The sequence below is a fragment of the Branchiostoma belcheri genome, unplaced genomic scaffold (genome assembly GCF_001625305.1).
Source record: "Branchiostoma belcheri isolate BF01 breed outbred unplaced genomic scaffold, Haploidv18h27 scaffold180, whole genome shotgun sequence".
NCBI lineage: Eukaryota > Metazoa > Chordata > Leptocardii > Amphioxiformes > Branchiostomatidae > Branchiostoma > Branchiostoma belcheri.
This window is the reverse complement of record NW_017803269.1, coordinates 190,533-208,231: the sequence shown is the minus strand read 5'-3', so window position 1 is coordinate 208,231 and position 17,699 is coordinate 190,533. Positions and strand designations below refer to the sequence as shown.

The window sequence follows — 17,699 nt, the reverse complement described above, 5'->3', positions numbered from 1 at the left end:
CCCGGGCGGGCCTGCCCAAGTCAAGTGCCCGGGCGGGCCTGCCCAAGTCAAGTGCCCGGGCGCATAGATCGTTGTCGGGACCCCCCTTGCAGGCCCCCTTTCCTGAGCTGTCTCCTGAAGTCTGGTAGAGGTTATACAGCTAGAACTTAATGGGTAGACTCAGACGTGCCCCTCTGGGCAAAACCTACAATTGAAGTTGACGGCTGCAAATTAGAGGTAGGAGATCGGGTCGCGCAGTTGGCTGACCTGTAGGCAAGGCTAGCTTCCGTTGAGGTGACACACCGAGCCTCGGGTCATCCCACAAGTGTATAGTATGTCGTGGAAAAATGTTCACCCCACACAGAAGTCCTCACACAGAAGGAAAAGGTGTCATTTAATGGATATGACCAGAGCTATGGGATATGACAATTAGATTAGATCAGGATAGGTTGAAAGTGAGCTATAATTAACGTTTTGATCAGATACTTCAATTATGTTCCTTGGTTGGGTGGAGGACAGGGGATTTCAGACAGATGGAGAGTCGCAAGCGACGGCATTGTTAAGTTCAAGCAGCCTGAAAGGCAGGTCGTAAAAACGTTTACAAACGCCTATACAGTCACTGTATAATGGACTGGTAAGCTTGAAAAAAACTTACAATTTCCATAATGAACTTGAAATCAGGAAGTGTACTCATATCAAAACTTCATGCCACTTATCCCACCTACTAACCCCTGTACTTGAGGACAATCTGTCGTCCCTAGGCTCGGCCTCGACAAGATCCTCAAGACCACCCTACTAATACCAAAGCCTCACCATCTCATCATAAAAAAAAACAACTTTAAAGTTCCGCCGCATTATGTCCGCCAAGTTTCCTTCCCGTCATGCTAAGAAAATTACGTCAAGTGCTAAACACAATCAGACTCGCCTTTATTACGTCAAAGCCATCGCCTCTATACACTTCTGCCAAAATGAACACACAACCAGGTAGGCTTTCAGTTACTGCTCTTTCCAAACATACCGCTAGGTGTCGTCCTTACACTGTAGGCCTGTGACAGGTCCCACAATGCACCTCACTCAACTTTGACCTGCCCCATTGCATGACGGGAAACAAAATGGCGGCGCCCATAAAATCCAGGTAAAATAGAACAGGTTTTGCTATCGCAAACCTGTAACAAGTTGAAATGTGATCTTATTGACCTTGGCACCTCCGTCCTCTAAAAATTGAACAAAGTAAAAACAAATGGCACCCCTCCAAGTCATCCGAAATGGAACATTCCGAACCGCGCTAACTACGTCATCACCGGCCGCGCCCTTCGCGCGCCTGACGTCACGGAGGTCAGAGTTCACCGGGAACCGGGTTCTGTTCCTTACATATATAAAAACTGCGATGAAATTCTGGTGAAAAATGCGGTAGTTTTGGGTGAAGTTTGCGGAGAATGGAGCCGATTTCTCCCATCCTGGCCGCCCCAAGCCCTACATGGGGGGAGGTGAGTGGATAAAACTGATAAAACCGCCCGATTTCTGTGGAAAAACTGTCCCTAGTCCGGGTTTTGTGTCGACAGTTGATGCGGAAGTAACTTGCTAGCCTCTACCAGGCTTCAGACACTTGCACTCTTCCAGCTTCTAGCAAGGACAACAAGGCACCAAAAATTATTAGAGAGAGACAAGTTGACTCTGAACTGAACCAAGCGCAAACCAGCACCAAGAGACCACGTTTAGCGAGATATTAGACGTTAAACAAGGACAACAACAACAGAACCAGTTTCTAGCCTCTACCAGGCTTCAAAAGCGGCTGGAAGAGTAGAAATTAGGCAAACAGACAGATGAAATGCAGCTCAGAGTTCGGGAGGGTCAAACAGTACTTCATGTTATCTGTCATTTGGCCAAGTTCTACTCTTTCCAGCCGCATCTGAAGCCTGGTAGAGGCTAACCGATTTTGCCAAATTCTACTATAAATCAGTTACCTTTTAGGAAGGCCTGGTGGAGACTATACCAGGGGGTGTCTGTGTTGAGGTGTATGTGTTTGTGTTTGTCTTGACTCTGAACTGAACCAAGCACAAAGCAGCACCAAGAGACTAGGTCTGGCGAGATAATGTAATTCACTTTATGTTCACGTGTTAATAGCTATGTTCACGGTCTGAGAAAAATGTTCATAGAACTATATATTCCCGGTGGCGACAGGTGCAGGAAAAAGAAAGTCCTGGAATTATTTGTTTGTTTGTTTGTTTGTTTGTTTCGCATAACCGGTAAACCGCCTTCAGGCGTAACACACCAGTTTTGTACATGTGCGCACATGTACAAGCTGCGTAAGACCGGACTGTAAGTTTTGAACCACTCACACCGGGAAGATCCCCTACTCTTTTCGATAAGTGCGGTGGGTTCTTTAACGTGCGTGGGGTGTGGCTCTCCCAAACACGGGACCTCCATTTAACGTCCTATCCGAGGGACGTCCCTAACCGAAGCTAGGTACTCATTTTCACCTGAGTGAAGTGAGGAAAGTCGTGTAAAGTGCCTTTCCCAAGGGCACAAGATCGGTGACATGGGCAGGGTTCGAACCCACAACCTCTGGGGTGTGAGCCGAACGCGCTACCGACTGCGCCACACGACCCCACTGTAATGATAAGTTCACAGTACAGAAATGACTGTGAAAACAGTGAACATAACAGTACAGGGAAAAAATCAGGAAGTACAGTGTTAGACATTAAACAGGGACAGCAATAGCAACCAGTATACAAACTACCCCCAGTCTATTACTAGTACGTGTTGAAATCAAGATCAAAAATTTTCATAAACATTCTTGAAATTAACACAACACAAAGTGTTAGAAAATACATTTGATCCTGACATATTAAAGGTGTGCAGAGATTTTGTAAAATGATCTTCCAAGATTTTATTTATGACTCCTGAAGGAGAAGTAGAAGTTATCAGATGACCTCTGAGTGTGACCTTGTGTTCCGAAGCTGTCCCTCACTAACATCGTTAGGCCACTAACGTCGTTAAACTGGTAATGAGATTTCTTAGAGTACGTCAGCTAGCTTCTGTTCCTGCTACTGGAATCAGAGTAGGCTGAGACATAATCTAATCTTCACTATTCAGCGTAAATCGTGTTACGGTTGTTGACTTGTGCCCACAATAACATTACGGAGGGCCTGCATGCCCTTTTTCGTTGACGTAGTAGGCTTAATCAGGCCTTTTATATCTTCGTAATCCGTAGTTAGTCACCAAAAATTATCGTAGTTCATAATCAGTACATTAGCCATAACACGTGTTTGGTCGTTTTCATTCTACATAAAACTTAGGCAGTTACCTTTATGCTACGTAAAATGTAATCCATAAAGTACTCCATGATTCAAAAATAAGCCCAAACCCAAACCTCTGCTTGGAGAGTACATGTATTTGACTAGAAATGTTCAGTCACTGAGCGTTGTACATTGGAGCTCCCATAATCCCCCAGTGCACACAACATGGCTGGTGTGTATCTAATTACAGTGACTAAAACTTGTCTGTCAGGTCTCCATTTGTCCTTCAGGTGACCTTCAGTTGGTTCCCTCAGGTCAGGGGTCAATCTGACACTGACATTCTATAGACAGAATTAGGTGATACGTGGGTTTGTTTGTTTATTTGTGCTGTTTGTCCTACAGGACAGCGTGACCTTGATCCAAGCTGTACAGCGAGGTGATGTCACAAAGGTCAACGACCTCATCAAGAGTGGCTGTGACGTCAATAAGAATGAGGAGGTGAGATGAAGCGCCTTGTTTAAAGGTAGGAACTAACCAACTAAACAACAGGGAGGCTGAAGTGCTGGCCAGCTCCAGTTTGTCTAGTTTCCTGCTCATAACCATGTATTTCCAATGCCGTGCAGACCTTCCTTGGTGCATCAGCAGTTTGTACACAGAAGTGCTATCCAGCTCCAGTTTGTCTAGTCTCCTATTCATAACCATGTACTTCGCCTTCCCCACAGACCTTCCTTGGCGCATCAGCAGTTCACGTTGCAGCACTGATGGGGAACACAGAGGTCCTTGACCTTCTGCTGACCTTGGGGGCAAAGGTCAATGTGAATGACGGGGTATGCATGCTCAGAGTTTGTTTTCTTTCAAGTTTCTTTCTTTCTGTTCACATCAAAATTCTTTAGTTTAAAGGCAAATGTTTCAATTTTTTTAAAATCTTAATTCTGAGGTTTCTTTCTTTCTTTCTTTCTCTCTTTATTAATTCAACTTGCAACAGCAATACAGGTGGAATATTAGGTTTAAAAGTTTGTTTCTTTCTGCTAACATCAAATTCTTTAAAGACAAAAATTTTGAGGGTTTTTCCTTAACGGTGAAATAAGTGGCTAGGCAACCAGACACAGGTCAAAAGGTCATAGGTTAGATTCCTGGCTAGACGTTGCGTTCTTGGGAAAGGCACTTCACACCACTTCCCTCACCCAGGTGTAAAATGGCTACCAGACTTCAGTTAACTAAGGCGGTAGAAGGAGAGGAAGGGGCTCTGCTTTCCTGTGCCTCCCCCCATAGCACATATGGAACCCCCCTAACCTACATGTATCCCCCCCAGGGCACATATGGAACCCCCCTGACGTATGCAGTGATGAAGTCCCAGGCTGACTGTGTGCGATCACTCATCAGCCACGGAGCGGAGGTCGACGACCTTTCCACTGAGGTAGGATGATTGACAGTTTTGATTGACAGATAATATTTGATTGACAGATAATATTTGATTGACGAAAAATATTTGATTGACAGATTTGATTGACAGTTTGATTGACAAGTTTGATTGACAGGTTTGATTGACAAGTTTGATTGGCAGACATGCTTGATAGCCTCTACCAGGCTTGGGGAGGCGGCTGGAAAGAGTAGAAATTGGCCAAATAGAGAGATAAGCATGCTAAGGGAGTTTGTCTGTTGAGAGAACAGTTCGCCGCACCCCAGCTTGATTGACAGATAATAGTTGATTGACAGGTTTGATTGGCAGTTTGATTGGCAGATAAGGTTTTTTTGATTGGCAATTTGATTGGCAGATAAGATTTTGATTGACATCTATGCCCTGTATGATTGACAGATGATGGAGAGCCTGTGGCGGCTGGCTGTGGATGAGGCAGATTTGATTGACATGTGCCCTGTATGATTGACATGTGCCCTGTGTGATTGACGTGTGCCCTGTGTGACTGACATGTGCCCTGTGTGACTGACATGTGCCCTGTGTGATTGACATGTGCCCTGTTTGATTGACAGATGATGGAGAGCCTATGGAGGTTAGCTGTGGATGAGGCGGAGGTCGGCAGGTTCGACATTTTGAACCACCTGCTGGAGAACTACGAAAAACCACATGACACCAGAAAGGTCAGAGGTCAGGCCCAGAGGGAGCCAGTTTTTGTTTGATCTCTGTGTATTTTGAAAACAGTTCATTTTGAATTCGCTCTCCTGATAAAAGCTTGCTTCGTACAATGTAGCATGTTTCGGTACGCAAAAAAACAGATACTCAAGCAACTGGATATGGAAACAGTCAGACATTTCAGGTAGAGTTGTCAGAAAAGCAGGTTTATAAGTATGAACAATTGATTGATTTGCAAATAAAAGAAGACGATTCCTGACAACTCTCTAGTGTCACTGACGAAATGTAGTGGATGCTACCTGAAACGTCTGACCGTTTCCAAAATCAAAATAAATTTTGTCCAGTTGCTTGAGTAACTGTTTTTAGCATATCTTATTACCTGGATGTCTAACCTTCACCGATGCAGATGTTTTGACTTTTTAATCTTTAAAACTGACTTTTTTTTCCCCTGCTGTCCAGCTTGTAGAAAACATCTCCCGGATGACCAAAGCATGTGACGTTGAAGTCCAGACTATGGAAGGGCGGATCGAAGCCGTCCAAACGGCGGGATTTCCCGAACTTTCCCGCGCTCTCGACCGCGACCGGCTGGACCACGTGAAGGAGTTCCTGTCCATGCGCGTCGTGGCACACACCTTCGAGGACGTCGCACTCTCGGTTTGTTTGTTTGTTTGTTTTTGCTCAGTTTCTTCCTCTTCTTCTTCTCCAAACAAATAAGGTCAATGACCAGGACCAGACGTCTGTCACCATGGTAACTGGTGTTGGGTTACATCATGTTGCAAGTGCCATGCAGAACTGAGTTCAAGAGGGGCTGCATGGTCACCATATATATATGAATGTGTTTGTGTAAGAATAACCAGCCCCTCAAACTCTGTCCTGCTACTTGCTACATACAGTAATGTAATCCAACACATGTTATCTGTTAATGTAGGTGCGTTCCATATCTCGTGAGAAGCCAGTCCATACCCTGTACCTGCTGAACACCATGAAGCCAGGGTTTACTCCCATACAAAGCTTTCATATATGGTGCCCAGCCCCTCAAGCACTGTCCTGCCACTTGCTACATAATGTATTTTTTTGTGCCTAATATGTGTTATCTGTTAAACCAGGTACGTTCCATCTCTCGTGAGAAGCCAGTCCGTACACTATACCTGTTAAACACCATGAAGCCAGGGTTTTTCCCGTACGAAGCCTTCCAGGAAGAGAAGTGGTCGAAGCTGTGTTTGCTGATGGGCGTCAATGGCGAAATACGCAAGGTTCCCAGCATGCCGTTCCACAGGTGGGTGATGGACAGCTCAGTCAGACAGCAGAAGATAGCTTTAAACAATGTTTAGAGTTAGTTGTTCAACAAGTTGTTTGGTGTAATGTAGCCAGCTGCCGTTGCGCCACGTGCCTGTGAAGCTGGTGCCATACAGGCTTAATACAGATACAGAAGCTGGTGTGTCACGCCAAAAGGCAACAGGGGGCTAGTCCACTGGTAGTGGTGTGTGTTTATCTCCCATACTCTTTCCCACATGCTGAGTGCTAAAGCCTAAGGAAGCAGAGAAAGCAGTATGAACTAAGTCTTAAAGTCTTTCAGCCAGGGATCAAACTCACGACCTACTGAATGCGAGGTGAACACTCTACCCACTTGGCCATTGCACTGGTCATTCTGTATGTACATAATTTATACACACATGTAAGTCTTTCTGAATGCTGTCCCCTCCTCCCCCCAGGTCCAAAACTGTGTCATGTGAAATGTTGTCCCCCCTCACCCCCATTAACTTTTTAACTCCCCCCCAGGTCCCAGCTGACTGTGCTGGTCCTGCTGAACACCCGCCTCACCATGCTGCCTGATGACATCGGAGAGCTGTCCAACCTGGAGGTCCTGAGGGTCAGCTTCAACCACATACGCAGGTGACGATCTCGCTCTCTCTTCTTTCTCTCTCTCTCTCTCTCTCTCTCTCTCTCTCTCTCCCCCTCTCTGTCTCCTTCTCTCTCTTTCTTTCTCTCTCTCCGTCCCTCTCTGTCTCCCTCTCTCTCTTTCTCACTCTCCTTCTCACTCTCCCTCTCTCTCCCTCTCTCTCCCTCTCTCTCTCTGTCTCCCTCTCTCTGTCTCCCTCTCTGTCTCCCTCTCTCTCTCTTTCTTTCTCTCTCAATCCTTGCACATTTGATTGCAGGAGTTGTTTAAAGCTTTCTAGTGATGATGCCCCAACGGTGCTTGGTAGCAACGAGTTCCACTCTATGATAGTTCTTGGAAAATACAAGTTCGATAAACAACTCAATTCTTGGTTGATAACTCTGATATTTGAAGGCATGACTGTTTCTTGTTCTTAGTTGTTATTCATGTACCTCCACAGCCTGCCGGTAGGCATTGGGAAGTGCCACGCACTCCGCTACCTTGCGGCTGACCACAACTCACTCCGGGAACTTCCACACGAGCTCGGTCAGCTGGCCAACACGCTGGTGTCCCTGTTTGTCAACAACAACGAGGTAAATACTTACTTACTTACTTACTTAATTAACATCTTCATCCCTCGCAAGGTTGTGTACATCGTATACCAGATACCTTTGACCTAGTGTTCACACTTCATAGAAGCCACGTGACAAGCCTCACTGGGTCAGTCTACTGAGGAAGACCAGAGTGACTGGTCGAAAAGCTCTAGATGAGAGAACTTTTTTGTGTTGGATCAAAAGTTTTAACTTTATACATCTCTTTATTCCAGATCACGAAGCTGCCGTTTGAGCTGGGTTTGCTGCGTCAGCTGCGTTACCTCCAGCTGCAGGAGAATCCGGTGGAGTTTCCGCAGCCCAACATCCTGGCACAGCCACTGCAGCACGTTCTGGCGTACCTGCGGCCGTACCTGGGGGAAACCGTGGAGGATCGAACTGTGCGGGTTGTCCTCATGGGGGGCAAGGTGAGTGTGACCATCTGTCACCATGGTAACTGGTGCTGTAGCAGACACCCTGTGATCTTGGGTTACATTATGCAGCATGTGCTGGCGTGCCTGCACCTGTCCGGTTGTCCTCATGGGAGGCAAGGTAAATCGGGGGTAGATAAGATATATTTATGATGACCAGCCCGTCCAACTCTGTCCGGCCACTTGCTACATAATGTAAGCCAACACTACATGGTGACCAAGATTAAGAAGAGTACACTCTTCTACATCTTCTACATGTAGCTAGAACTTTGCAGTTGCTGTAAACCAATGATTAGCCAGGAGTGTTACAACCCGGGCTATTGTTTACATCAGCACATGATAGAAAAGAAAAAAGAAAGAAAAACTTTTTTCCTCCCAGGGTGTAGGGAAGACGACCTTGTTGCAGGGCATGCAGCGTAAGTACTGGATCGGAGCCGTGCCGGACCCGGCGAGAACCGACTACATCATTCATTCATTCCTTCATTCTTTCATTCCTTCATTCATTCCTTCATTTGTTCCTTCCTCCCAGGGTGTAGGGAAGACGACCTTGTTGCAGGGCATGCAGCGTAAGTACTGGATCGGAACCGTGCCAGACCCGGCAAACACCGCGTACATCGACATTGCAGACGTCAACCTGCCGGAGATACAGGTCAGGACTCTCAGTTGGTTATGTTTGCCAGTATGTTGATTGTTATGTCTTACATACAAATACTGTAGAACCATACTAATAAGCCAATATTGGATGGATTCTAGACACTATAGCAAAATTTCAGTCATTCTTCTTATCTGTCTTTATTCCTCCCTTGGGAGAGCATTGGAATGCACATATTTACAAAGAGAAAGCCATGTCACTGTTACGAAGAGGATGCCATGTCACTGCATGTGTTCTAGCAATCTTGCTTGATAGAAAATAAAATGCAATTTCCCATATATTCATTCCTTCCTTCATTCATTCACTCGTTCCAGCTGCGAGTGTTTGACCTTGCGGGAGACGACGGTGCCACGTTCCAGACCCAGCTGCCCTTCCTCCCGCGCCGCTGCCTCTATCTGGTGACCTTTGACCTCAGCGTGGAGGTCGTTGACCCGGACAGTGACCTTACGGACCGACTTGAGGCTTCGCTGACGAAGATCGGTGAGCACGCTCCGATGGCGTACGTGATTCTGGTGGGGACGCACGTCGACGACAAACGACTAAACAAGGACATCCTCGACTACACATGGGGCAAGGTAAGGGCAGTATAGGAGTTCCATGCCTGAATGGGTTGGGGTTAGGATCAGGCTCAGTTTTTGATAGTTCTAGTGCTAGTTCTGTCTAGTTCTAGTTCCACAGGAAGACTATCAGTGTGAAGTTGAGCTAATTGTCAATCAAGATTTTGTCCTTTCCCCTTGCTGCTCGAGAAAATGGATGAGAGATAGTAGATGCTGCCTGAGATGTCTGGCTCTTCAGATGATCTATCTAGTTTCTTGACTAAGTTTGTATTTTTTACATTTTCATTCTAACCCATTCTTCCCTTCCCTCCCACAGGTGAACGCGTTGTTACAGCGAGCGCGCCCGTCCCATCGTGAAACGTTTAGTGGCGAAGCTTCCATCGGGAACTGCCTGCTGTGCCAGAAAGCCGACCATCTCTACCGCGTGTCCGAAACCCGTAACGGGCCCGGGTACGTCACGGTGGACAGCTTTCGGCAGCGGAGCCCGTCGGGAGACCTCGGGCGGAGGTGGAGCTTTGGGAAAGCGGACGAATTCGAGTCTCCGCACATCCTGGGCTACTTCGAGGTAATTTTGTTAATATTTGTTTGTTTGTTTGTTTGTTAGCTTTAGGCGTAACACACCAGTTTTGTACATGTAAATACAATCTGCCCAAGACCAGGCTGTAAGGTTTGAACCACTTACACCGAAAAGAATCGCTACTGGTTTAATCAGAAGCAATTGGTCATTAACTATCCTGATGAAGGGGACAGTGGTTGTTGAAAAGGTGATCTCTGTGTTGGAATAAAGTTCTACATTTTAATATGATGAATTTACACAGATGAACTTTTGTGATAATGTTTGGTTTCATCTGTAGGTAAGCGGCAAGCAGCCCTGCCTGAAGCCACTCTTCAGTATCATTAACCGGATCCACCACGAGAGCATCAAACAACTCAACAACAAAATCTATCCAGTTGCTTCAGTAACTGTTTTTTTGTGTGTCGTATCTTTTTCATTCCGTTTGGTTTTGGTTTTGTTCGTCCATAGGTGAGCGGCAAGCGTCCCTGTCCGAAGCCTCTCTTCAGCATCAGTAACCGGATCCACAATGAGAGCATCGAACAGCTCAAATACGCCATGGAGGGTTACGCCCAGCTTCTGCGTGATCCTTGCCCCAACATCCCGAAAAAATGGAGCGAGATGATCCGATTCCTGCGCTACGAAGCTCCGACACAAAACGCCCACCTCCAGACTCACCCAATCATGCCGTACGTTTGTTCTTCTTCTTCCTTTTAATGCCCACGATCATCATACTGATCATTCTGGCATGCCAATTCTTGGCAAGACTCCGGATTGTAGAATTTGTACCATCGCACACCGGGGCATGCCCCTACTCTTTTTCGAAAGGTGTGGTGGGTTATTTAACGTGCGTGGGGTGTGGCTATCCCAAATACGGGACCTCCATTTAACGTCCAGAATTGCCCTGAGGAAGGTGACAGACAGTCACCGAAACGTCGGCTGAATAAAAGCCTCGGTTGTGTAAAAATAGTCTCTTTACTTTAAGTTAACCAAGAATGTTCCTGCTCCAGGTTTGACGTGTACTGTGCCATCGCGATGACGTGCGGGATTCTCTCAGAAGAGGAAATCACTGTGATGACTCAGCATTTCCACCAGCAGGGCGTCTTCCTGCACTACTCCGACGCGCCACAACTGGCCAATCACGTCTTTCTAAGCACCAAGTGGCTGACCAATCAGCTGGGGAAGCTCCTGTCACATGACCGGGAGAATCCACCAATCAGCAGTGAGGGATACCTGGAGCACAGCCTCCTGCCAGAGGTGTGGCCTGATGTGGAGGAGAGGTACCATGGGATGCTGCTGGACCTGTTCAGACATGTCCGCATCAGTGTCAAGGTAGTTCAATTAACTAAAAATTCTAGCAAAACTGCCATACCATACCATCATGGGCAGCTACAATACTGGGTTGGATTGGATGCGCATGCGACGGGACATATCAGTGTCAACATTTGCGATCGAACACAAACCATTGTGCCTCAGGTTTGCTGCATCCTTGATTGTCACATGAAGGCATTTGCCCATTTTTGGCAAGTTGACAAAAGGCAGAGGGAAAAACAATTTCTTTTTTTTTTTCAAAATCAGGCAAAATTAATGCGTGCCCTGATGTCATCCGTAGAAATTACTTGCTGTAGCCTAAATCTTATCATGTTCGATCGTAATGGTAATGCCTTACAATGTTTTATAACTCAGGCATGTGTGATGTGGGTAAGTCAAGATCACTATGTAATGTGCATCATGTACAATCATTCTGCTGCTGTTGTCCCTGATCTGCCATATTGATTTTAAAATAAAGTTTATTTTTGCTTTGCAGGTTTGTGATTTGGAGCAGGACATTTTCCCGGGCCGAATCCCCGCCTGTCGTCCGGAAGAGGTGATCTGGGAGTCAGAGTTGTCTCCGGAAGAAAACCAGATCACGTCGGTGTTCAGCTTCGACCGCTACCCACTCTCGTTCTTCTCTACCCTGGTGGCTGCGGTGGAATGTGACCGCGCCCGATCCAAACTGCTGGTCAAGAACCCAGCTGTGTACAGACAGGTAACATAGTTCTCACTCACTCACTATCCAGTTTATCGTCTATTGTTGTTGACTTCCGAGGGTTAGACATGCTCACTCAGACATGCTCTGTACCAGCGACCTAGCCAACATCCATTTTTCCATCAGTTGCAGGAACTTTGTGGCATGTGACCAAAATATGCTTAAACCAATCCATGAAACTTCATGAACAAAATTGACAAAGATCATAAATGTACAAAAACATTGCCAACAAAAAGACTGCCAACAACTCAGTCCCAACCCCATGATTTACCTCTCAGTATGTCAGAAATTGGATTCTGAGCTCTGTCAGAACAAACTATTTCTTCCTTCATGCCTTCCTTCCCTCCATCAGAAACATGTAGTGTATGTGAGCACAAGGAGGTTAAATACTTGTATTTAACTTACTTGGTGAGCAGCAGTGTTCATTCGTTCATTCCTTTCTTCATTCCTTCCCTCCATCAGAACCATGTGGTGTACGTGAGCAGCAGCGTCCCGACCGGCTGTCCGGTCTGCCGACGGAGGCGAAACATCTCCCATGGCGACGCCTGGCACGTCCGCGAGGCGGAGAAACTCGACACTGCAGCCTCCGAGGAAAACAGCGAGGACTCCCGTATCGCCGAAGACTCCCGAATCGCCCACCTCCTGGACGTGCCAGAGTTTTCAGAGGAACAGAAATCGCGATCGACATCCTCAGAGTCTCTGGCCCAGGAGGAGACCGATTATGTAAGCAACAACTTTACTGTCATGAAAGTTCATCTGTGTTGGTAGCTACATGTTTAGAGTTAACACTTTAGATCCAACACAAAACGTTCTCTCACCTAGAGCTTTCCACCAGTTACTCTGGTCTTCCTCAGTAGACTGACCCAGTGAGGCTTGTCACGTGGCTTCTTTGAAGTGTGACGTCAACACTGGGTCAAAGGTATCTGGTAGACGATGTTGGCCCCTGTGTAAAGTGAAGGGTGGTGGGCCCTGATGGCCTCATTCACCCCTCTCAGGAAATAGTCTTGTATACTAGTGTCCAAAATCCTTACAGTGTCAAGTGAAACAAAGTGTCCAGGTGACTCTATGTGGATGTATTTTTTAAAGGTTGCGAGTGAATAAAACCATTTTCTCCCTGGCCCAAAATCTCACATCTCCTAAATCAGGGATTAGCCCATTGACCCGACGACACAGTGTATTTCTGTACTGACTTACCACGACAGTATGTCGCAATGTATTTAATATGTAGTTATTTTATATGTATATGAATGCATCAACTCTGACCAGTATAAATGATTCCAGAACATTTTATGACAAACGTATTTTAATGTAAATAATTGTTAATGCTTTTAATACTTAGTATTTTAATATTTTATACTGTGTAAATTCAACACAATTCAGGCAATTGTAATGTCTGCAAGTTGAATAAAGATTCATTCATTCATTCAAAAGGAGCCAGATCTACCGGAGGCCGACCAGCAGAAGTCGGCGGCGGTCGTGTTCGAGAGTTCTGACAGCGAGAGTTCGTCGCGAGCCGACTTCGTGCCGACACAGAAGATGCACTTTTACCTGAACCCCAGGAGCCGCAGCCTGGAGGTGGGGTTTGTTTTTTTAATAAATTCATTTAACTTCAATAAATTTATTAAATTATTGGGCTGGCTGGCTCCAAGCAGATCATACGGTGGCAAGGAAGTAGCCAGAGAAGTGTCTACCAAAGATATGCCAGCAGTCGAAAAGTGGCCAAGGAGCCACAGTCTGGAGGTGGGTTTTTGTTATGTTTGTTTTAGCTCTGTTTCCTCTTCTTCTTCTCCAAATAGGTAAGGTCAACGACCTGAACCAGACTTCTGTCAAGATGGTAACGGTGTTGGGTTACATCATGTGTACCTTCACAGAAAGAAAACATATTTTTTTTTGCTCAGTTTCTTCCTCTTTTTCCTCTTCTTCTCCAGACAAATAAACTTTCAAATTGACCTGGATAAGATGTCTGATCTGTCACCATGGTAACTGGTGCTGTAGCAGATAGCCTGTGGTGTTGAGTTACATCATGTAGCAGGACAGAGCTAGAGGGGCTGCTCACCAAATATTATTGTGAATGTGTTTGAGTAGAAATGAAAAAACAGTAGTTTGTTGAGCTAGACCATCATGCATCAATGTAACTCACTTCTGTTTTCCCCCCTCCCACAGGTCATAGTTCGCGGTGAGCGCCCATGTTGCGGAATGGAACACGTGCGAGAAATCCTGCGAGAAATCTTCGCTGGAAAACCGTCGGCGGCACTGACCCAGCGGGAAAAGGTCGTCTGCCCCTGCTGTTTGCTGGAGGGAAACCCCGCGCCAGCATTCTTCCCTCGCGACGAAGAGAACAGCCCGGATCCAGAGGGGGTGCAGGCCACCCGGCGGAACAGCCAGCAGCAGGATCCGGAGGGGGTGGAGCTCACCTGTCGTAACAGCCACGTTCTCGGCACCTGGAACGACCTTCTGAAGGGCACAATACCGGAACGCTTCCGGAAGAGGCTGCGGAGCGGTAACCATGGGAACCGGGATGCGGACAGCATCGTGTGTCCCGCCTGCGTTTTAGAGAAGCTTCCGGAGCCAGCTGTGTTCGAACATGACACTGTGGGTATGTACACTGAAAGTTTTTTGTTAAGTTGTATGTAAGTAATGTTTCAATTTTGATGTGAATAATGTTTCAATTTTGATATAGTTTGTATGATGTATGTCTAACTCCAGGAAGGCTAGCTACATACTTGTCTGTTACTACTTTAATATACTTTAATATGTGTAACTATTTTTGTATATATGTCTTTCCCGTTATAGATTGTTTACATTACTTGAGTGTTATTAAGTGTACAATGGGTCTACAGACCATTGAATTGTCAGAATTCACACTGAGAATGTGAGTGGTTTGAATAAAGATTGATTTGATTTGATTCAATGTGCTGTAGGTGTGGAGGAGGGGCGGAAACTGCTGGTATGTAGAAACGGCCACGAGTTGGGCACCTGGGAAGACATCGCGAACGGGAAAATCCCGGAAAAGTACATCCATCAGAACGGAACAAACCTTCCCGCGAACGGAAACGGCCTAGAGGTCACAGAACAACAACAACAGGTCATATCTGACCAATCAGAGGACAAGAGAGTTGTTGACAATACAGCTGTTACCATGGGAACAAACCGGGAAATCGTAAACAGCAGCAATGCAAACAACAACAACAACAAAGACACGCTGGCGTCATTTCCGCTGCTAGAGCAGATGCAAAGGATGATGGGAGAAAGTCCGTCAGACGAGACGCTCATGAACCAACCACAAACAGATACAAACTCGCTACATCTCGAATCGCCACATGTAGACTCGCAACATCCCGATTCGCCACATATTGACTTGCCACATCCCAGAACCTCCAAACGGAAAAGCCGTTCTGATGACTACCCCCAGGAACAGAATCCGTTTGAAGAGCCTTTTGGTAGTACTGAAAACAGCGCCACCTTGCAGTATCCGGAGGAACTGAACCCGTTCCAGGAGGTGGAGGAGCGAGTGGCGACGATTCAGGTGGACGAGATGTACATCAGCAGTCCTGTGGACAGCTCCAGTGTGCTGGGCCCTGGGGACAACGCAGTGCAGTAGCGCCCCCATTCAGTGTTTAGCAGAACTGCAGTTAAAATGTTACCAACAAAGCAGATGTTTTAGTGGCCGCAAAAGACTGTGTCCATCTGCCACTGGATGCATCCGATGCAGTAAAATTCCTTCTAAAATTCTGCAGTAATTGTAGACAGCTCCAGTCTTCTGGGGCCAGGGAACAATGCAGTGCAGTAGCGCCCCCATTCAGTTTTAGCAGAACTGCAGTAACTATTCCCCCCCCCCCAAGGTGCTATTCAAAAAGGCTTCATCTGGTCAGTTCTCATCGTTCAAAACCTATTTCTCAGAAGAGAAATTAATTTTGAATGAAAACAAATGGTTTTGAACAAAGAGAAATGGGTATTGAACAATCAGACATTGGTTTTGAACGAAGAGAAATTGGTTTTGAACGAAGAGAAATAGATTTTGAACTATGAGAACTGACCCAATGAAGCCATGTTGAATTGTACCTTTGGTCTTTCGTAAACCTGAACCCAATGATGCAGTAAAGTACCTGTGGACAGCCCTGGGGTCAGTGCAGTGCAGTAACGCCCCCATTCAGCATTCAGCAGAACTGCAGCAAAAAATATTCCCCCTTCCTACTGATGCAGTAAAGTACAGAATGTACCCATGATTTATTACTATTGATGAATGGTTACTGATCAATGACTGATTGATTAGTATAGATTAATAGATTATATTTAACTGGTCAACAGTTGCACTACAGGTGAAGATATGGATCCACAGAATGGCTGCTTCAGTTTTAAATTTTGTGAGCTCCACCGATACAACAGCACATCACACTGCTTGATGAATAGTTGACCAATGAGTAAAAAAAAGTGGCTTAGATTTGACCTAGGAGCACAATGATATTGTATTTTCTCGCTCTAAATAAAGAAAATGTATATTCTATATATATATTAAAGCTATGAAGTTTTCTGGACCCACCAATCCAAAGTACTTAGTGAATTCACCTCACCGATTGGCCACCCCCACCATAGGACAGTTTGGAACAGTCCGACCTACTTATTGCTGCTAGAACAAACCAAGTGTTTGGCTATTCGGGGGTGTTAAACAGCTGTTTTACCAGCTCTTCGGTGTTACAAACAGAAAGAGGTGTTGAGACCAAAAAAAAAACCCATCCTGGATGTTTAAATGATTCTCTAGCTTCCCACCGTTACACAAGAAAACAGTTACTCAAGCAAGTATTTTTTATTATACATGTACCTATTTTAATGGTTCTGGAATTCTAAGCAGTTTGGAAGTCTATTCTAGATTGGCTATGTTGGGTAATCATTGTTAAATTATCATATAATAGTTAGGCTTCAAAATTGTAATTGAGACTTAAGTAGCAGTTGTTAATTACAATGCAAAATGTCTGCATTGACCATGTTTTTGCCTGGCTGGAAAGTATTTTGTCTATATGATAAGCTTTTAGAAATTGTACAATGCAAGTTGAGATCCCTCACAGAGGGTAAATTCTTTGCTAATTATGCTAGTATAATGTGTCTATTTATTGATTTTAGTATAATGTTTCTATTTATTGATTATGTCAACAGATATTTTATAATTATTGTTTTGCAAATGCCACCATAGAGGTAGTCTGATTTGTACCTCCATAATGCCACCAATAGATGTTTGTTAAGTGTGAAATATTGTACTGGTGCTGTTGGTGTTGTTCTTGGGTCATTCATTTCTTCTTTCTATTCTACATTTGTCCTCAATCAGGACTCAAAAACCCCACCTACAATTTGCACAAAGAAGATGTTGTAGGTGAAACCAGTTTTAAACTAGATAGTAATATTAGCGGTTGCTAATATAGACAAGTTTGCGTTGTACATAGTCATTGTAGTGTAACTTACAATATGTTTTTTGTGTGTGCTTTACCTTTTACAGGGTTCCTTCTCATCCTTTTCTAATCCCCACTTACCTTGTAAACAATTTCGTCATCAATATACTAACAAAAGAACAATAGTTACACCCAAAACAAAATTTCACTTCTTTATGACTTCTCCATGCCCCATGACCTTTAACCTTTTGAGGGTCATTCACGAGTTGCACATTCCCAGGATCCTTTGCGCCCAGGGTAGGTCACGTGGGCGTCAGGGTAGG

The 17,699-nt window shown here is 45.3% G+C and overlaps 1 protein-coding gene across 1 annotated transcript; it reads left to right on the top strand.

Annotated features, from left to right (window-relative positions):
• The first annotated feature begins 1,315 nt into the window (after positions 1–1,315).
• On the top strand, positions 1,316–17,247 carry LOC109467500. The gene is made up of 20 exons (XM_019765513.1): positions 1,316–1,466; positions 3,621–3,716; positions 3,941–4,045; positions 4,531–4,635; positions 5,208–5,315; positions 5,767–5,961; positions 6,414–6,583; positions 7,087–7,200; positions 7,644–7,776; positions 8,010–8,201; positions 8,734–8,853; positions 9,171–9,440; positions 9,730–9,978; positions 10,438–10,655; positions 10,977–11,298; positions 11,774–11,995; positions 12,458–12,718; positions 13,427–13,570; positions 14,159–14,591; positions 14,917–17,247. The coding sequence occupies exons 1-20, from the start codon at positions 1,416–1,418 to the stop codon at positions 15,594–15,596; spliced, it is 4,188 nt and encodes a 1,395-aa protein (XP_019621072.1). The 5' UTR covers positions 1,316–1,415; the 3' UTR covers positions 15,597–17,247.
• The last annotated feature ends 452 nt before the right edge of the window (positions 17,248–17,699 follow it).

Excerpts from the sequence above, each read along its gene's own strand:
- LOC109467500 (XM_019765513.1), top strand. The coding sequence starts at position 1,416 with ATGGAGCCGATTTCTCCCATCCTGGCCGCCCCAAGCCCTACATGGGGG. Across the intron at positions 4,046-4,530 it reads AGGTCAATGTGAATGACGGG|GGCACATATGGAACCCCCCT; the intron begins GTATGCATGCTC and ends TATCCCCCCCAG. Across the intron at positions 4,636-5,207 it reads TCGACGACCTTTCCACTGAG|ATGATGGAGAGCCTATGGAG; the intron begins GTAGGATGATTG and ends TTTGATTGACAG.